Source organism: Eschscholzia californica, unplaced genomic scaffold (genome assembly GCF_041429995.1).
Source record: "Eschscholzia californica isolate CP2 unplaced genomic scaffold, dmEscCali1.0.p SCAF_3, whole genome shotgun sequence".
Taxonomy (NCBI): Eukaryota; Viridiplantae; Streptophyta; class Magnoliopsida; order Ranunculales; family Papaveraceae; genus Eschscholzia; species Eschscholzia californica.
In genome coordinates, this window is record NW_028238420.1 from 42,266,906 (window position 1) to 42,287,053 (window position 20,148).

Consider the following 20,148-nt stretch of genomic DNA (forward strand, 5'->3'; position numbering starts at 1 on the left):
AGATGTTGGTGGTCGGTTCAACAACAGATAATCTCAACAACTCTAAACTCCATTAACCCAAAAGATCGCTCTGTTTCGCAGACCTGACTGCCTCCGCCCCCAATGAAGATAAAAATTAATGTTGAAGGCTCTTACAAATCACCGGAAGCCTCAGTTGGTGCAATAGCAAGGAACTCAGAGGGAGAAACTCTAGGATGGCAGACCACAACATTTCAGGCGAAATCGCCGCTCCACAGTGAGATGATAGCTTTCACATTAGGGTTAGAATTAGCTCACTCTCTAGGAGAAGGGAATTATATACTGGAGGAGGGGACTCCAAATCGATGGTTGAGATCTTATCTCCAAATGACGCGTTGGTGCCGTGGAAATTATCAAGCGAGGTTCACAATCTGCGTGGGAGGTTGAGAGATACACAAGTGGATATCCGGTTCTGCCCAGGAAATTCCAACGTTGAAGCCCATAACCTCGCTTTATCAGCTTATGCCCAAGGAAATTAGAAAAAAAATAAAGGAGTAGAGATCAACTTCAAATTCAAATTTAATTTTGTAAATTTTTCGAAAATTTTAACCAATTAAATTAAATTAAAAGAATATTTATTAATTGTCCAAATTTCATCATAAACAGATGTTCCTACATTTAAATGATTGCCAATGTTTCAGAATTTTCCATCAACCCCATATTCTTACTTTTCTTCGGGTGGACTCTTATATTTAAGACTATCATTTGATTTTCAAATTCTCGGCCACAATGTATCCCAAAAAAACTTAATGCGCTTAATGCGCTTTAAAGTATCCCAAAAAAACTTAAAAATATAATATAATATAATATGTGCCAAATCTCAATTGAGGTTTTCTTTTGTGAATGACAAAATGATGATCTTTAAATTTACTTACGTATCTACTTGATACAATATGTACTTCTAAACAGAATAGAAAAACATTATTTACGTCTGTACTTAAAAATAATTACCTCTATAACGGGGTGGACCCATGGGTAGACCAACCTGGTCTATTGCCCAGTTTGGAATATCTTTGCTATCTTGTAAAAGTATAGCAGAAGTGATACCCTATCTCAGTAGTTAAGAGTTTTGTTTTGGACATTAGAGCATCTCCAACAGGACACTCTAAGAAAAGCTTTAAAGTCTAGTTGTCAAGTGTCAAATAAAGATTTTTTTTTTAAGTGTCAATATAGAGACACTCTAAAATTTTTTGGTCTAAAATCTCTATACTTAATACACATGTCACTCTTAAATTGAATAGAGAAAAAGTAGTTAAAAAGAAGAGATTTCTATTGGTTTAAATTTTAGGGCAATTTAGCGATACCTCCTCAGCACTAATGTCTAATTAGCGATACCCTTTTTTGATTGGATATTAGTGAAACCTCCTCTTTCGCACTTAAAAGTACGAAAACACCCTTATGCTTATTGTTTTATTTATCTTTTTTTTTCATCTCTTATACCTCTTCGATGCTTTACCGACGTATCTTCATTTTTCACCTCCTTTTTTCTCTCTCATCCATCTTTTTTCTACTTTACCATAACATTTATCGAAAATTCAAAAATAATAAATCACAATAATTTGAAATAAAAACCGTAAATTTTAAAAATATATTTTTACTTCTCATTTGTTCTTTGTTGTATGCTAAAATTAATGTTTCCAAGTGTAATCAAGTTGAAAAAAGACCTCTTGATAATTGTTGTTTTTTCTATTAATTATAACTCGTAAACATTCAACAAATACAAATGCAAATTGAAATTAATCACCAATTGAACGAAACCAACATGTTAGAAGAGAAATTATTAATTGAACTTGCAAATTAAATATGAAAAATTCACGGAGAGACCGAAGCTAGAGTGCTTTGTCGTCCGTGAACTTACAAATTAGATAGAAAAATTTATGAAAAGACCGACGTTAGAGAATTAAGTTGGTCGTAGTCATATGTGAGGAAAAAAAGAAAGAAAATATAACAAGTGTAGGGCTATTTTTGTATTTTTAAGTGTAAAAAATGGGGTTTCACTAATATCCAATTACAAGAAGGGGTATCACTAATTGGACATTAGAGGTGAGGGGGTATCGGTAAATCAAAGTGACACTTAGAGCGTGAAGGAGTCTCATTTGAGTGTCTCTATAATAAATGCTCCAACATCGTCGTGGAGTGTCAAATAGAGTGTTCCATTGGAGAATGATTTTTAATAAAATCTCTAAAAATCCTAAGTGGCACTCTAAATGTTAGAGCATCTCCAATGGAAAAACTTAAAAAAAGCTTAGAGCATCTCCAATGCAAAACTCAATCTTAGAAACTCGGAGTGCCACGTTGGATTTTTAGAGTTTTTTGTTAAAAAATCTCCTCCAATGCGAAACTCAACTAAAATAGAGATATCTCAAGAGGACACTCCGTTTCTGGAGTGTCCTCTTGAGATATCTCTAAATGCCAACTACCATTTATTTATATATTAAATAAAAAAAATTTAACCTAAATAAAACAATAACTAACCGAGATTCACGACATCCCTATCAACACTAGGTTTTTTCTCTCGGTAGTTTCTTTCTTTACGTGTTGGTAATTTCTATTTCTCCATGGCTGGTTTTTATCTCTCCGTCCTCTCCATCCAGTCCCCCAAAATCTAATAATCCTAATGACTTGTAGGACTGCAGAATAACTTAAAAACAAAAATTAGAATTAGGTGAAGTTTCATATTTTGAATTCAGAGAAAGAATAACTAACATTAGCTATCCAATTTTCTCTATTTGTTTCTATATGTTTCTCTCTATATTCAAAAAGCATGCAAAGACCTAGCCTATTGATGAGTTACAGTGAATACGATTAACTAAACAAACACAAAGATTTAAGATGATTCTTTTTTTCTTTTTTGGAAAAGATACTTAAAATGATTCATCAATGAATTGTAAATAAAATCATGAGCAAAATTTTGAAAAAAGCCTAGTGATCCAGCTGCTACAAGTTTCTAAACGAATTTAATTGAACCTTTATACAGTCCCCTTCCAAAATTGTGGAGCAAAATGAAACTTCCCTCGAATTGGTTTTTGCGTGGAATATATTAGTTGAAATTATTGGGATTTTTACATTTTTTAAATGAAAAATAAATAATGCCACGTAAGTATTTTTTGAGTTTTAGAGGGTTGAATTGGAGACGTCTTTCAAAGAGGGGATCTCAATCTTGCCAAATAAGAAAGAGAAAGATTAGAGATCGACTTTTGAAACTCGACACGTAGGACTTTTAGAGTTTCTTTGGAGTTTTGCATTGGAGATGCTCTTAAATTGTCCTATGTTAAGGTTCAATTGAGTTTCTCTTTCCTAGATGTCAATATTGAAATCCTCAATTCAAAAGACATCTCCAATGCAACACTCTAAAAACTTAAAAATAACTTTAATATTGAGTGGTTAATTGAGATTTTCAAAAAAAATCTCAAATATTGAGTTTCTTCTTGAGATATCTCAACATTAAATGATGTCACATTATTTTGAGATCTAAATTGAGCGTTGCGTTGAAGAGAGTTTTTTATAAAAAATCTTAGGTGACACTTTGAGTTTTTCAATTTGAGTGTTGCATTGGAGATGCTCTTAGAGTTTGAAAGTCCCATCGGAGATGTATCTTCAAGGCACAACCACCATCATACAACTACCACCACCAAACCTCATAACGGTATCTTCAAGGCACCGCCACCACTACCACTTATATCACCACCACTTTGTATATAAGAATAATCGTGGAAACCATAAATACATTCAATTAAAATCAAGTATCTCTGAGTAAAAGAAAAATAAAAGTAGAAATATAAATTAGATTACCAAACTAAATTTTTGACTTTTTTAGTTATAGTACATTTTTGCTAAACATATTTTTGATAATATATTACTTTTTTAAAGTTAAAGAACTTCTACTACAAACAAAAATACTTACATTTTTTTGTTGACAAACAACACTCGACTGACTAGAAATTCTGGTTCACTTTGCCTCTATGCTATGGTAGAGTTCAATAAAGTGATCTACGGCTACTAGAGATGATTTTTTAACAAAAATTATAAAAACCTAGTATTTTATTTCCTCATGGAGGGGATGAAGTAACAGTCCTTTTGTGAGCCGTATTGTTTCCTCGACCAACAAAAGAATGTGATGCGCATGTACGCGCCATGCGCAAGTTAGGAACCAGAAGGTTTATTGTGAGCCGTATTTACAGGCGTCCCCCCTCCTATATTCTTCTCTCTCTCTCTTTCTCTCTCTTTTATTTAAAAGATTTTCTTTCTTCTTCTGAGTGCATGCAATCCCTCTAAAAAGAAGCAAACAATAACAAATAAGAAATCTACCTACCCACAACAAAAGAGGGATCAAGAGAGAGAGAAATCAAAAGAGAGGTTAAGTGAGGCAGGAAGCATGATACCATCACTTAGTCATTATCATCATCAAGGCCAAGGCATGCAAAATCTCTCTCTCTCTCTCTATTCTTGTTTTTGATTCTTTAATTTAGTTTTTCTATGTGGGTTATGATCATTTTCAATATTAAAATTTGGGGTTTAATTTGTTTTTCTAATTTTACAGGATTGCTGTTTAGAGATGTAAAATTTCTTACTACACAAAGAAAAAGTAAGTTAATTCTCTCTTTCTCATTTCTATTTCTCTCTCTAACAATTGGAAGAATTCATCCAAGAAGAGGTAAACGAATTTCTTTCCGGAAGTTTTTAAGTATTTCTTGGTTTACTAGGGTTTTGACTGTGCCTTAATTTTACCGTCTCAGAACTTAACCAATTATTGGCCGTTGGATTTTGGAAGTTTCTCTTACTTTTTGTTGGACGATTTCGCCAAATGTAGTTTACCATGCTAGGATGTTACACGTGGCATTGTATCACAGACACGTGCTAATTTGATGTCAGATTAGAAACTCAAAAATTAAAAAGGATGAAAAATTACTTCAATACATTCTTTAGAGAAATGCTAAATTTCCGGAAAATGGGGCGGACCACAGGCGGTATGTTGATGTGATCGGTACGTTTATGTGATCGGCTCCAATTGGACGGCCCTGTCGAGAGAGAAATGGCATCTCTAGTGGGTAAAGCCTGTTGTGGGCCCCATTAACCGGACCAATTAGCATTTCTATTTTTATATAGTAGAGATGATAGAATACTATGAAAACATGACTGAAGTCAGTGGTCGGAATCTGACGTGGACGACTACATTTCATTGATCAAAGAGAGAAACAAGGGCCAAAATATCTTGTCATCCAAGTTGGGTTCTGGCTAAAGGTCGTTTCTCTATTGATGATAAATGTTAATAGTATGAAATGATTAGTCATAATATTTTAAACAAATATGTGTATATATGTGTGCATTCAGACTTGTCAAATGAGAGATGAACCCGCTAGTTGAAACCGTGGACATAGAACTCATATAAGAGGTTTGTGTGTACTCGCAAAATATAATGCAATGAGTTTGGTAGGGGTACACAATACCATAACTACAACCCATATTCTATCTATTGATAAAATAAGTACTAACACATCTAAGTGGAAAGGTTCCAAAAGTCTTTTAGTTTGTACAAGACAACCATTGTGGTCCTTGTACAACAAAAAATAATTTTTCTCATTGAACTAGTAAGGTTTAAGAACCCTTTTTGGGTCCTGCTTTTGGGAAGATTTTGTACCATTTAATTGAAAGTCATATCCTTTTCATGCTTACCTATAGGCCACAAATTTACATGAGTTCATCATCCAAGCTCAATCGGCACTTTTACATATTCACCTTACTACATAATATAAATCATGAACGTTACATACATTTGACCATGTCTCCATTCGACGTCTTGGTGGTCTTCTTATGGTTCCTAGCTTTGCTCTAGGCTGGAAGTGCGTAGTGATTATACACTACTTTGTGTTTTCAAAAAAATTTAGAGGAACTCCTAGAGAAAAAAGCTCGAAAAACGGTTTTATGGCTTCTCTAGTTGATCCATACTTTTTTGTGATGTGACAATATATTGATCCTTACCATTTTGTAGGTACTCGCACACCATTTCAAGTGGAAGTGAAATTGTCTAAATATATTCGGAATAAATACCGTTATAAGCATCTCACTCGATGTCATTCTGAAAGATTCTCAACTTTAGCAAGCAACATTAACGAGCAATCTCCCAACTTGCAGAGGCGTTGTTCGTCCATAGTACAACATGAATATTCGTCAGTGCCAGAAGATGATGAACTTAGAAGCTTCCAATCAACCCTCTTAAAGCAAATACACACATTTTATAAATTTTCGCGCCCTCACACAATAATTGGAACGGTTAGTTGCTAAATAAATATAAACCTCCTTTGTTCATAAACTCATTCGTTCACTGAAAGATGTTCCAGTGAATTGATTCTTCTTATATATTAACCAGATTGTAGGAGTTATATCAGTTTCTCTGCTTCCAATTGAAACTATGGCCGAGTTATCGCCAACATTTTTCGTGGGACTTATAAAGGTAACGACTCAGAAAGATATTATATTTGATTCATAAGATACATTACTATCATATAAGTATTTGAATTGTTTCACCATGAGATTGTTTAGGCGTTGCTACCGGCTCTACTGATGAACGTTTATGTGGTCGGTCTTAATCAATTGTTTGATGTTGATATTGACAAGGTATGGGCAATAAATGTTTTGGCTTTCAAGAATCAGCACTTTTATATTTTCATCTTTTTATCATTTACAAGTTTTATTTTGTTATCGATCGGTCTTATTTAGAGGGTTTCTATCTTGTGTTTCTTTATGTTTTCATCAATATCCTAAAATCTTTTCTCCATTTTCCATTTTCCAATTTGTTTTACCTAGATCAACAAGCCAGATTTACCACTAGCTTCCGGAGACTTATCTATGGGCACTGGAGTAGCAATCGTGTCATCCTTTGCTTTAATGGTATTCAAGCATAATATTTTAGGATTGCTTATGATTTTTGTTATTGCTCGAATGTTTCGGCAAAAACCATACTCTATTCTAATATAGATGTAATCGAATTCTCTTGTTACTATTTTTCGTTCTACAGAGCTTTGCAATGGGATTATCATTTCAGTCTCCACCTTTATTCTGTGCCCTCATCATTAGCTTTCTACTTGGAAGTGTTTATTCCGTTGATGTAAGTTGCTTAACCCTCTAAATCTCATATCTTAATGTCACTTACAAAACAAGCTTAGCGCAATATGGGGCGACCTAGTCGAGATCAGCTGCTCAGATCCCTGATTCTGGCTGGTCCCAGCTAAAGACTTGCCACGTAATATGATGAAAAACATGCTGTATAGGCCTGAATCGGCAAGTTACTCCGATTTTGACTGGATGGGAAGATCAGTCAAGAATTGGCTTGGGCTGTCCCCAACCCCGAGTCTGTCCCTAGTAAATCGGCAATGAAGCCTGCTCCTAACTTCTTAGCTAACAAGATATGATTGAATTGGACTAGAATGTGAATTCATTTTCTATTTCATCCGTTAAACTCCATCCCCAGCTTCCCTTCCTTCGGTGGAAAAGAAATGCATTTCTTGCAGCAACATGCATCTTATCAGTGAGGGCTCTTGTTGTACAGGTCGCTTTCTTCGTTCATATGCAGGTACCACTAAGTTATCCATCCTTAAGTCATGTACCAAATTTATGAAATATAATTAACTTCTCATAGCATATTTTGATCGGTTATTTTTTTCTTATGTTTTCGTTTTGATGGAATAGATATTCTTTATTTTAACTGCAGACCTATGTACTTGGGAAGCAAACTATGATTACGAAATCGTTGATATTTGCAACAGCTTTCATGTGTTTCTTCTCTGCGGTGATCGCACTATTTAAGGTGAAGTGGTTAAACATAAAATACATTTACTAATTTAGCGCACAATTTTATACGTTGCTTAGTTTGTAGACTGCTTTCGAAAATTTTATCAATAATGGGTATTATGGCATATTATGTACCCGTCTTCCACACACCAAACAAGTCATCAAGATTGGTATAGTGACATAATGTTTTGAAATATGACCGACAAGATATTTAATTGACGGGTTGTTGAACCCACATTTTTCTAATATTCACTATTTCTTTTTGAACATTGTTACTATGGTATCTTAGGGATTCAACTTTTAAAGTTTTAGACTGACATGAACTAGATTGATTTATATCAAGATTTTAGTGATAACAGGATATACCAGACGTGGATGGAGATAGAGATTTTGGGATTCAATCATTCAGTGTACGCCTCGGCCAAGAACGGGTACTAAAAAGATCTTTAACCGCACGATTTTGTGTCGTATTACCTAAAATTTTCCGTCAGGAGAAAAAGAAAGTCTTGTGTCTTGAACGGTGTCACTTATATCCTCTTACACGAAACAGGTTTTCTGGCTTTGTGTGAATATGTTGTTGATAGCATATGGTGCTGCGATAATGGTAGGAGCTTCTACGTCATTTGTGCCAAGCAAGGTTATCATTGTAAGTCAGTTTCCTTTGAAATTTCAAATTCATAATATTCTTGAACATTAGTATCTATCACAAAAGATGAGTTTCGATATTTTATCATGATTTAATACGAGCAACATGAAAATATTATGTAACTGCGAACAGGTATTGGGCCATTCTGTACTTGCTTCTATCCTTTGGCTTCGTGCACGGTCTGTCGATCTTACCAGTAAAGAAGCTGTAACATCATTTTACATGTTCATCTGGAAGGTTAGTAAAATATTGACATATATATATATATATATATATATATATATATATATAGGCCAAACGTCCAAGTCTACTATCGTCACGCATAAACTCAATGAATTAGGGGACCGGGGCAACATATAAATAGAGCCTTTTAGAGATGCTGTTATAACAGACGGTCCTTGGAGTACCTTCGTTTGAATACTCATCATCCTTAATGTTGTTACTGCAGCTATTTTACATGGAGTACCTTCTTATTCCGTTCGTTCATTGAAGAGAAGAGTAAAGATTTCATCTTGGAAGATAACGAGCCAAGACATCCTTTCGGTCAATGTTCGAGCATGTCATGTTTGTGAACCCGGATGGAATATCATGCCAAAGAAACGATGTCTATTAAAAGTTCATGTTCAAATTGGAATATATGTATTTTCTTGTCTTCTACGGAACGACATTTTTTAAAACCCATCAAATTACTTGAATTTCCTCCTGAACTCGAAATTTTATGCATGATTTATTAAGAGGGTGAATTTTTTTTTTTTGAGAACCAATTACATTGTCGTTACAATTGGCATTAAAGACATCAAAGATGTGATAAGCTTGCTACCCGCCCACTCAAACTCTAACATGACCTGGTCTATAGCCCACTCAAACTCTAACATGACCTGGCCTATAGCCCAACTAGATAATGGTCTGAAGCCCAACTACACAACATAATTTATACCCTAATAATCTCAATTCAATAACCAAAGATTCCGCCTTCTCTGGGATTCGAACCTGGGACCTCCAGGGGTTTCTGGAGTTTATGTCAACACTTTGGAACCACTTGGGCTACCAACGGTTAACAAGATGGTAAATTTTTTTGACCTAATTAGAAATGAAATTAAAATCTATGGCTCATCATGGCTAGGGTTTTTGCGTTAACACAATGCTTTGAGAGTGCATCTACTCCTATTCGAAACGGTTTACCCACAATATTCTCTTTGATGGAATGAAAAATGGAGATTTGTAATATGAGGCAATGAGCAAAAATGCAAGGGAAAACATAATAAAATATGTTTTCCTTGAAAATAACGATAGAAATGTAATTCTAGTCCGCGAAATTTTTCATTAATAACACTATAACTAACACCTTTTAGAATTTGCGAAATTTGACAAGTCCATTAGATTACAAATGTAAAATCATTGGTGCCGTTTAACCATTAGATGTCTCCCACATAAAATGGTATTGCCCACACCTAATGGGCTAAAAATACCCTAACTAACTTCTTCGTCAAGTGTAAAAATTTCCGAATTTTTTTAACCGTTTAATAGGAAACTTTCAACCAAAAAAAAAAAACACATTAGATGTTCCCCAATTAATTCATTTTTTTAATCTCCTACTAAATGGTATTGCCTACACTAAATGTGCTAAAAATACCCTAACTAACTTCTTTGTCATGGTTGTTGGTGGAAGAGGTAAAGAGTAAAAAAAGGATTCAATTGTGGAAGGAGGAAAAAATTGACCATTAGTTCTAAACCTGTAATATGAGAATAGGGAAGAGTTGCCATATATAAAAGGAAGACCTAATGATAAAAAAGAACTTGGTCTTCCATAAGTAAAAAAGACAAAGAGAAATATATGTCTTTAAAGAAAGGATGGGTGAAGAGAGAGTTCAGATGAGTCTTTAAGAAGAAATTCTGTGTGTTTTTTTACCCCAATTAGGGATTTGTTTTTAACATAAAGACAATTCACTCTCCTTCCATATAATCATGGCGGCCGAAAAGAGCATTAGTTTGGAGGAAATCAAGAACGAAAATGTCGACCTTGTAAGTCTTCTCAATATGGTTTCTCTTTCTTCCTCGGAATCCTTTTGGAAAGATGAGATATCGATTAAAAAAACATCAAAAAGGCCAAGTTTAGCAACTAAATTGTATAAAATTAATCAAATTTAAGAGCTTATAAACCAAAACTACCTAAAGTAAATTCTTTTCCACTTCCTTTTTCCTTTTTTTTTAATCTCAGATCTGAAATAAGACTCAAAGTTTATCTTGGCCCTAGTCGTATTTACGTGATTTGGTTATTAAGTTTGTAGACATCCAACTCAAAATACCGTGGGATTATTCTTAACGCCCCATTACTTGTGGGTTCTTTGAGCCCCACCTTTCTTTTTCGTGACGTGACGTACATCATGTGTGACCACTAAATCCATCGTGTCTAGGCTAACTGTGATACCATATTAAGTTTGTAGTTGTCCAATTGAAAACCAATCAGAAGCGAGCGAAAAGATCTTCTGTTTTTGTTCACGTGAAACTATTTTTTTCTCACACTCGTAACATAAATTTCTTTCATATTTGTATAGGAGAGGATCCCAGTTGAGGAAGTGTTTGAACAACTAAAATGTACCAAGGAGGGTCTTACTACCCAAGAGGGAGAGAGTAGGCTCCAGATTTTTGGTCCCAACAAGTTAGAGGAGAAGAAAGAGAGCAAAGTCCTCAAATTCTTGGGTTTCATGTGGAATCCTCTATCTTGGGTCATGGAAATAGCTGCTATTATGGCCATTGCTTTGGCCAATGGAGGAGTAATACCCTCTCTCTCTCTCTCTACCTCTACTTTGGTTTCTGTCTCTACTTCTAACTGTTTTCTCTTTCTAAAAACAGGGAAAGCCTCCAGATTGGCAAGACTTTGTTGGAATTATGGTTTTGTTGATTATCAACTCAACCATCAGTTTCATTGAAGAAAACAATGCAGGAAATGCAGCTGCTGCTTTAATGGCAGGTCTAGCTCCAAAGACTAAAGTACTTAGAGATGGAAAATGGGCTGAACAAGAAGCAGCAATTCTTGTACCAGGAGATATTATTAGCATCAAATTGGGTGATATTGTACCTGCTGATGCTAGATTGCTTGAAGGTGATCCATTAAAGATTGATCAGTCAGCTCTAACTGGTGAATCTCTTCCTGTAACTAAGAACCCAGGTAGTGAAGTTTTCTCTGGTTCAACCTGTAAACAAGGAGAAATTGAAGCCATTGTCATTGCTACTGGTGTTCATACTTTCTTTGGTAAAGCTGCTCATCTTGTTGACAGTACCAATTCTGTTGGTCACTTCCAAAAGGTGTTCAACTAAACCCCTAAAATTTTAAATTTTTTTGAATTTGAACTTGAAATTGGAATCTAAATCTTGGGTTTTGATGATTGATGCATCAGGTGTTGACAGCAATCGGGAATTTCTGTATTTGTTCAATTGCATTGGGGATGATAGTTGAGATTGTTGTGATGTATCCAGTTCAACACAGGAAATACAGAGATGGAATTGATAATCTTTTGGTTCTTCTAATTGGAGGAATTCCAATTGCTATGCCAACAGTTTTATCAGTAACCATGGCTATTGGATCTCACAGACTTTCAGAGCAAGGTGCTATCACTAAAAGAATGACTGCCATTGAAGAAATGGCTGGTATGGATGTACTTTGCAGTGATAAAACTGGAACCTTGACTCTTAATAAGCTAACTGTTGACAAGACATTGATTGAGGTTTGTTAATTTAAATCTGATCAAATTCAATCTGGGTAGTTTTTAGATTCATAAACTGATCACGGGTTGTGTTTTTTATTTTAATTTTGCAGGTATTTGCTAGTGGACTGGACAAGGATTATGTGGTTTTGACTGCAGCAAGGGCTTCTAGGATTGAAAACCAAGATGCCATTGATGCTTCCATTGTTAATATGTTAGCTGATCCTAAAGAAGCTCGTGCTGGAATCGAAGAAAAGCATTTCTTACCTTTTAACCCAGTCGAGAAACGTACTGCCATTACTTATGTTGATGAACAAGGAAACTGGCATAGGGCTAGCAAGGGTGCACCTGAGCAGGTACTGTTCATTCATCCATCAACTGAACATCTCACTCTCTATCTCACTCTCTCTCTCTCTCTCTCTCTCTCTCTCTCTCTCTAAACTTTTTTTTCTCCCTCCGCAATTCAGATCATTGAGCTTTGTAACCTGAAAGGTGAAGTAAGGAACAGAGCAGTAGCAACCATTGACAAATTTGCAGAAAGAGGGCTTCGTTCTTTAGGAGTTGCAAGACAGACCATACCTGAGAAGAACAGAGAAAGTGAAGGATCTCCATGGGAATTTGTTGGTCTTCTACCACTTTTCGATCCACCAAGACATGACAGTGCAGAAACAATTCGCCGAGCTCTTCACCTCGGGGTGAATGTCAAGATGATCACTGGTGACCAACTTGCCATTGGTAAAGAAACGGGTCGTCGTCTAGGTATGGGTACTAATATGTACCCATCTTCTTCTCTACTTGGGCAAAGCAAAGATGAATCAATTGCTTCAATCCCAGTCGATGAACTCATAGAAAAAGCCGATGGATTTGCTGGAGTCTTCCCTGAACATAAATACGAAATTGTGAAGAAATTACAAGAAAGGAAACACATTTGTGGTATGACAGGAGATGGTGTGAATGATGCACCAGCTCTGAAGAAAGCTGATATTGGAATAGCTGTTGCTGATGCAACAGATGCAGCTCGAGGCGCATCTGACATCGTGTTAACAGAACCTGGTCTCAGTGTGATTATCAGTGCAGTTTTAACAAGTAGAGCAATTTTCCAGAGGATGAAGAACTATACAATATATGCAGTTTCAATCACAATCAGGATAGTTTTGGGTTTCATGCTAATTGCTTTGATATGGAAATTTGATTTCTCACCCTTCATGGTCTTGATCATAGCAATTCTCAATGATGGAACTATCATGACTATTTCCAAGGACAGAGTTGTGCCATCTCCATTACCAGATTCATGGAAACTCAATGAGATTTTTGCTACTGGTGTTGTCCTTGGTACTTACTTAGCCGTTATGACTGTTGTCTTCTTCTGGGTAGCTTCCCAGACTGATTTCTTCACTGTAAGAATACATTTCTTTAAACTACCCATTTCCAAATTTCAATTCAATAAGGCAAATACTTAACTAACAAATGAATTTTGATTCAAATACAGGATAAACTTAGTGTGCATTCAATCAGAGGGAACAATGAAGAACTCACAATGGCTTTATACTTGCAAGTCAGTATAGTTAGTCAAGCTCTTATCTTTGTCACCAGATCAAGAAGTTGGTCGTTCATTGAACGACCTGGCTTGTTACTCGTTGCCGCCTTTTTCGTTGCTCAATTGATCGCATCCTTGATCGCCGCCTATGCTAACTGGGAATTTGCAAGGGTTAGAGGAATTGGATGGGGATGGGTAGGAGTAATTTGGATCTACAGCATTGTCTTCTACATACCTCTTGACTTTCTTAAGTTCATCATCCGTTACTCACTAAGTGGCAAAGCATGGGACAACCTATTTCAAAGCAAGGTATACCATATTCATAGTGATCTACAAGGGTAGTTTGGTCTTTTGTTATCGGAGACTAATTTCTTGTCTAATTTTGTGATTTATAATTCAAAACAGACGGCTTTCAGCAACAAGAAGGATTACGGAAAGAATGAGAGAGAAGCACAATGGGCATTGGCACAAAGAACACTTCATGGGTTACAAACACAAGAAGCAACATCTCTATTCCATGAAACTAACAATTACAGGGAGTTATCTGAGATTGCTGAGCAAGCTAAGAAACGTGCCGAGATTGCAAGGTAAAAACTTCATTATACCATCCTGAGGGTATCTTAGTCAATTATTTATACATAACAAAACACTAATTAGGGCAAACAATTTTGGTGTGAATACAGGCTGAGGGAACTTCACACATTAAAGGGACATGTTGAGTCAGTTGTGAAGCTAAAGGGACTTGACATTGACACAAATCAACATCATTACACTGTATAATTTGACAACAACCAACTTATTGAAGGAGAGCAACTAAATAAAGGAAATCATGCTAAAACTTTGAAGAAGGATTACTATTAATTTTTTTATTTCTCAAATTTTATATTTTTACTTACTTTTTATTTTATTTATTTATCCATGAAAGAGGGAATGTATTGGGTTAATAAAACAGGGTTTGCTAGGGCTAAAAGATCTGTATTTTTTTTTCCTTTCTTTTTAAATTTTTTTTTTTTTTAACTCTTGTAAGATAGGGATTTATTCAGTAATAAAGAAAAAGGTCAAGATTGGCTACAACATAAAGAATTCCTTTTATATCAAATTACTAGTTTTTTTTTCCTTAAACCTATTGAAAGACCTAATAGAACTGGATGGCGAAAAGATTCATTATAACAGCTAAAAGAAGCCTAACGACAACGGTTCATCGTCTATAATTATCAGGTCATGTTTGGCGTATAGGAAATGAATGACATTACAGGAATATCAATCATGTAATGTGATTCATAGTAATCATAATACTTTAAGTCACTGTTTGCTTTCGTCAAGAGTATGACTTGAAACCGAGTTTGGTCATAGATTGTTTAACTGACAAGTGACGATACAATGGAAAATAGAATTGCAAATCCACACACTCCTTGAGTTTAGGATTTCCCAACTTAAAAGGAATCCTGCTCCTTCGAAAAGTGATTCCTAATGCATTTTTACGTGTCAAACATCATCGTGGAATACGATTACTCGTAATAGCGTCTGTTTTCGTGCATCAAACATACCCTAAAGGTAAGCATGTAAAATAGATCAGCTAAAATAATTCCTAAAATTTGAAAATTTTAGATTTCGTTCTAAACGAGCAGCATTTGAACAAACTTCGATTTACTCTGCGCCTTCTTAGATACATTGAGAAAGACAGGCAGAAAAAACCCTAATTTCAAAGTCATCACAATTATAAAGATGAAGAAAGAAATAAAGCAAAACACAAACCCTAAAAAAAGCATATCTTACTTATTCCACGCGATCAAATAGAGATAAACCAATCCTGTTTAGAAGCATATCACTTAGGGCAATTGAGCTTGATCAGGCCCTCCTTCATCTCTCTCTCTCTCTCTCTCTACTCTGTCTGTAGCCGTAGGTGACTGAACCGAGGGTTTTTTTGGCGGGACGAAAGATTTGGCGGAAAGTGAAAAGTGGCGTGGGAAGCACGTGCCGTTATCACGGGTGAATAATTTGGAGAGGCGGGGCAATAAAACCCGAATTGAGCCCGTATAACGTACACACCTACCTAGCCACTCGTTTTGATCCACATTATTCGACGAAAATCATTTTCCTTTCGTCTCCCTCGGAAACTCCGATCTCATCTTCCTCCTCCATTAACAAACACAGCAATCTCTCTCTCTTTCTCTCTCTAGAAACTTCAAATTGTTAGTTTTCTCTCTCTAACTTTCATTTTCTCTCTCTAAATCTTATCTTCAATTTCAACATTTTTTTGCTTTCCGTAAGATAAATAACTTCAATTTCCAATTCAAAACTGATTGATCGGCTCTTTTTTTTACTGATCAGACTTATAAAAATCAGATCTTTCTTCGTTCTGTGTTTGATTTCAGTTAGATTTGATCTTTTTCAGTTTTATTTGATTTTGATTCAGATGGCTTCGATGACGATTTCTCTCACATCTGTTTCTCCATGTACATCATCACTATCAATGCGAGAGAATCGCAAGGTACTTCTTTTTGTTATTCATTTTTATAAATTCCTAAATTTTCAGAGTTCTTTTATTTATTTATGATTATGATATAGATTATAGCATGATCCCTAATTATTGAACTTGAATAGGTCTCCTTAACAAAATCATTTATTGGAGGTACCAATATAACTCGAAAGACGAAAGGAAATCCTTTTCTGAATTTCAAACAAGTAATCTCTTCACTCTTGGATCTTTGATGTATTTTTTAGTAATTTTCATTTGATTTTTGATGACTTCGCATGATTACTGGTTGAATCGTTTCGGGATCATGGTAAAAAAAATGAGATCTATTGCTTGCTACTGTTGGTTAGGGATAGAACTTTAGGTTTTGATGTGTGGGTAAACTTTAGTTAATGGCAATATTATTATTATCTGTTATATTTCATTAGATTAGAAGTTGGGTTTTCTACAATGAGCTAGTGGGTTTAATATCTTTGATGGTATGTCTGAAAGACTAAACAGTGTGTGGTTTTCATGGATAAGCAGTAAGGAATTTATTTGGCTTTGCTTAAGAATCTAAATTATCATCATCTATCATCTATTTGTTGAAGTGTTACATGTTCTTATCAGCGTGATCATGTTTAAATTGTATTACAGTAACATGTTTTGTTTCTTGTACATGCTCTTTTTACTCGTACGCAGCATATGCAGTCTTATAGGATTTAGGGTCAAAATTCACAATGAGTAGAAGTTAAAAGTTCGTAAACCATGAGCACATGAAGAAGTTGAAGGATGGAATTATTGCCTGTGGATCTGAACTGAAGTTAATTTGTACTTTTGCAGCCTTCTGGTCGATTAAGTATGGCAGTTGCAGTCAATACATCTCGTTTTGAGGGTGTAACAATGGCCCCTCCAGACCCCATTCTTGGAGTCTCTGAAGCATTTAAAGCGGATAACAGTGACATGAAGCTCAATCTTGGAGTTGGAGCCTATCGGACAGAAGAACTCCAACCATACGTGCTTGATGTTGTTAAGAAGGTCAGTAGATTCCACCAAAGTTTACCAGAACCTAAAAAATAATTTACATGATATTATCTCCAGGGTATAAGCTCGACTAGATTTTGTACCAGTTAGTTACTAAATGTTTTTCTTGAACTTCTTTCTCTAGGCAGAGAATCTTATGCTCGAGAGAGGAGATAACAAGGAGGTATGCATGGAATAAGATTTTCTTTTGTCATCTCCTTAATTATATTTTCTTCTCTAATTCACCATTCTTACTGCAGTATCTTCCAATCGAGGGTTTGGCTGCTTTCAACAAAGTCACTGCGGAGCTGTTATTTGGAGCTGGAAATCCCATCATTCAGCAAGGAAGAGTATGGAAGATTTTTATTGTTTGATGACTGTTTAAGTAGTTATTATTATCTAACATTTTACTCAAATCTGTTACTTTTAATTTTCTATACTCAGGTTGCTACTGTTCAAGGTCTTTCAGGAACTGGTTCACTTCGTCTTGCTGCCGCACTAATAGAAAGATATTTCCCTGGTGCAAAAGTTTTAATATCATCTCCAACTTGGGGTGTGTATCATTTATCCTTATCTCTTTTGACATGTTTATACTCAAACCAACTGAAAGTGTTACCAACATTTGGCTGAATACGTTTGCTTTAGGAAATCACAAGAACATTTTCAATGATGCCGGAGTTCCATGGTCCGAGTACCGATACTACGATCCTAAAACAGTTGGTTTGGATTTCGATGGGATGTTATCAGATATAAAGGTAGGGCAATAGTTATTTTCTTTTCTTTTGGAAAAAATAACATTAGGATTCAGCAACTATCGCCAAATATTATTCTATGTTTAATTATATAATTGAACTCGAATTTTCTCTTTGCATTCCCACTTCGTTTTACGTTCCTTCTTGCTAGAAATAGGGACTGTACCAGAGGTTGTGAAACCCCTTGTTTGTAGTCTTTCTGGTTAACCACATTTTCTTCTAATTCATCTCACTAACCAAAAAAATACATATTCCAGTCTATTTATATAGTTCATTTTACCGTCTCTCCAGGCAGCACCAGATGGCTCGTTTATATTGCTCCACGGTTGTGCTCACAACCCAACTGGAATTGACCCAACTCCTGAACAGTGGGAAAAAATTGCTGATGTCATTCAAGAAAAGAACCACATCCCATTCTTTGATGTTGCTTACCAGGTAATAAGGACGTCGAAGAGTTTATTATCGATTCTTATGTTTCAGGAATACCTAAACTCCGAAATATTTTCAGGGATTTGCCAGTGGAAGCCTCGATGAAGATGCATCATCTGTGAGGATGTTTGCTGCTCGTGGTATGGAGCTTTTTGTTGCTCAATCGTACAGTAAAAATCTAGGACTTTATGCAGAAAGGATCGGAGCTATGAATGTTGTTTGTTCATCATCTGATGTGGCAGCAAGGTGCAATGCGTTGACTTCCTAGATTTATTCTTAGAAATCAAAGAACAAGTAAATCAATAAAGATAGATCCCTCTAGTTGATCTCTTACTTAACCCTTTTGAAATCATCCTGCTGTTGCCCTCAACCTTTTCGAGATTTAAATATGTGCATCTCCATGAAAAGGTGGTTAAGAATGTCAGATGAACCCGAAGGATCAAGTAGGAGATCATCTAGGGTGTGAATTTACTGAAAGCAAAAAAGAAATTTTCATATTTTTTTTAACCTAACGAACTGTTAACTTGGATTAGGGTGAAGAGCCAGCTAAAAAGGATAGCTCGACCAATGTATTCAAATCCCCCTGTTCACGGAGCTAGAATCGTCGCCAATGTTGTCGGGGACCCTACTCTATTCAATGAATGGAAACAAGAGATGGAATTAATGGCTGGACGGATTAAGAATGTGAGACAAAAACTCTATGACAGTCTCTCAGCTAAGGATAAAAGTGGGAAGGATTGGTCGTTTATCCTCAAGCAGATTGGCATGTTTTCATTTACAGGCCTGAACAAAGCGCAGGTAAACTAACCTACATGATATTTGTCTAAATATCCGATACTCTTGAGTCTCGCATACATGAAATTGTTATCTTAGCCTCTTAGGTCAAACTTCTGTTTTCATCGTTACAGTAGTGACTGATTATTTATGACCTCTGATGAGTTTAATTTTGTTTGATAGAGCGATAACATGACAAACAAATGGCACATCTACATGACCAAAGACGGAAGGATATCCTTGGCTGGACTCTCTCTTGCCAAGTGTGAATATCTAGCCGATGCTATCATTGATTCTTTCTACAATGTCAATTAAAGTGAAGACTGGATTTGATTGCTATTATTATTCGTTCTGTTGGTTTTGCTGGAAAAACTTTTTCGTGCGGCTTTCCAGTTTGCCTGAATTTTCAGTTGACGTTGTCGGGAGCCCCTATTAGTTCATTATCAGGAGGTAATGTTTTATGCAGCTTCAATTTAGACCTTGTTTCACTATGTCAGGTTTGAAAAACATGGATTGGATTATATCTGTTAGTATTTCAGTTGTTCGGAATAAGATCATAACTTTAGTTTGAAGGGAATCTTGTTTTCGAATCCTAACTTTTGCTGGATATCGGATTCATCTTTTGTATTAAGAATATAATGACTAAACTTTTGTTGGACATGGGATTTTCATTCTTGAATGTTATGATATCCGATTGAACAGAAGGAATATATGTTCAGGCAATATTGACATCTAACCTGGAGGTCAAAGAATGCAGTTCTAGGGTTTTGAGTGAAATCATTGTATTTGGTGGCGCCCTTTAATGTTTGAACTTTAAAAACAGATTTCGTTCCGTCAGATGTTAGTAAAAATAAAACCGCGCATCCATTGGGCGCCTATCTATCTACTTGAGAGAAAAGGGTTCGAATGTTATTGTGTTCCAAAAATGATCTCTCAAGTTTTCTGGATTTACATTTTTCACAGGATCTCATGTCAAATGAAAAACCTAATCAACTATTGTTTTTTCTGCTATACAAGGGTAT

The 20,148-nt window shown here is 35.6% G+C and overlaps 3 protein-coding genes across 4 annotated transcripts; all 3 read left to right on the top strand.

Annotated features, from left to right (window-relative positions):
• The first annotated feature begins 3,984 nt into the window (after positions 1-3,984).
• On the top strand, positions 3,985-9,271 carry LOC147550470 (putative homogentisate phytyltransferase 1, chloroplastic). 2 transcript variants are annotated; one of them, XM_086671186.1, is made up of 13 exons: positions 3,985-4,433; positions 4,559-4,603; positions 6,008-6,288; positions 6,386-6,469; positions 6,559-6,633; positions 6,823-6,906; positions 7,034-7,123; positions 7,487-7,588; positions 7,727-7,822; positions 8,166-8,237; positions 8,357-8,452; positions 8,585-8,689; positions 8,901-9,271. In XM_086671186.1, exons 1-13 carry the CDS (start codon positions 4,394-4,396, stop codon positions 8,940-8,942), a joined length of 1,212 nt encoding a protein of 403 aa, XP_086527312.1. In that variant the 5' UTR covers positions 3,985-4,393; the 3' UTR covers positions 8,943-9,271. The 2 variants fall into 2 exon arrangements, with proteins under 2 accessions (XP_086527312.1, XP_086527313.1); XM_086671187.1 differs by lacking the exons at positions 3,985-4,433; positions 4,559-4,603 and having other exon boundaries at positions 6,393-6,469.
• A 980-nt stretch (positions 9,272-10,251) lies between these two features.
• LOC147550471 (plasma membrane ATPase 4-like) lies at positions 10,252-14,773 on the top strand. Its single transcript, XM_086671188.1, has 9 exons — positions 10,252-10,474; positions 11,008-11,226; positions 11,306-11,758; positions 11,851-12,177; positions 12,270-12,512; positions 12,624-13,553; positions 13,646-14,002; positions 14,099-14,280; positions 14,377-14,773. Exons 1-9 carry the CDS (start codon positions 10,418-10,420, stop codon positions 14,471-14,473), a joined length of 2,865 nt encoding a protein of 954 aa, XP_086527314.1. The 5' UTR covers positions 10,252-10,417; the 3' UTR covers positions 14,474-14,773.
• Positions 14,774-15,236: 463 nt separating this feature from the next.
• Positions 15,237-19,784, top strand: ASP5 (aspartate aminotransferase 5). The gene is made up of 12 exons (XM_086671189.1): positions 15,237-15,885; positions 16,110-16,184; positions 16,298-16,378; positions 16,992-17,186; positions 17,317-17,355; positions 17,432-17,521; positions 17,616-17,724; positions 17,817-17,926; positions 18,215-18,358; positions 18,432-18,598; positions 18,886-19,150; positions 19,310-19,784. The coding sequence occupies exons 2-12, from the start codon at positions 16,110-16,112 to the stop codon at positions 19,439-19,441; spliced, it is 1,407 nt and encodes a 468-aa protein (XP_086527315.1). The 5' UTR covers positions 15,237-15,885; the 3' UTR covers positions 19,442-19,784.
• The last annotated feature ends 364 nt before the right edge of the window (positions 19,785-20,148 follow it).

Bases quoted from the DNA above. Each gene is read 5' to 3' on its own strand.
- LOC147550470 (XM_086671186.1), top strand. From the start codon at position 4,394: ATGATACCATCACTTAGTCATTATCATCATCAAGGCCAAG. The intron at 6,470-6,558 runs GTAACGACTCAG...GAGATTGTTTAG, and splicing joins TTTTCGTGGGACTTATAAAG to GCGTTGCTACCGGCTCTACT. The intron at 8,453-8,584 runs GTAAGTCAGTTT...AACTGCGAACAG, and splicing joins TGCCAAGCAAGGTTATCATT to GTATTGGGCCATTCTGTACT.
- LOC147550471 (XM_086671188.1), top strand. From the start codon at position 10,418: ATGGCGGCCGAAAAGAGCATTAGTTTGGAGGAAATCAAGAACGAAAAT. The intron at 11,227-11,305 runs GTAATACCCTCT...TTCTAAAAACAG, and splicing joins TTGCTTTGGCCAATGGAGGA to GGAAAGCCTCCAGATTGGCA. The intron at 13,554-13,645 runs GTAAGAATACAT...ATTCAAATACAG, and splicing joins CCCAGACTGATTTCTTCACT to GATAAACTTAGTGTGCATTC.
- ASP5 (XM_086671189.1), top strand. From the start codon at position 16,110: ATGGCTTCGATGACGATTTCTCTCACATCTGTTTCTCCATGTACATCA. The intron at 17,725-17,816 runs GTGTGTATCATT...CGTTTGCTTTAG, and splicing joins AATATCATCTCCAACTTGGG to GAAATCACAAGAACATTTTC. The intron at 19,151-19,309 runs GTAAACTAACCT...TTTGTTTGATAG, and splicing joins CAGGCCTGAACAAAGCGCAG to AGCGATAACATGACAAACAA.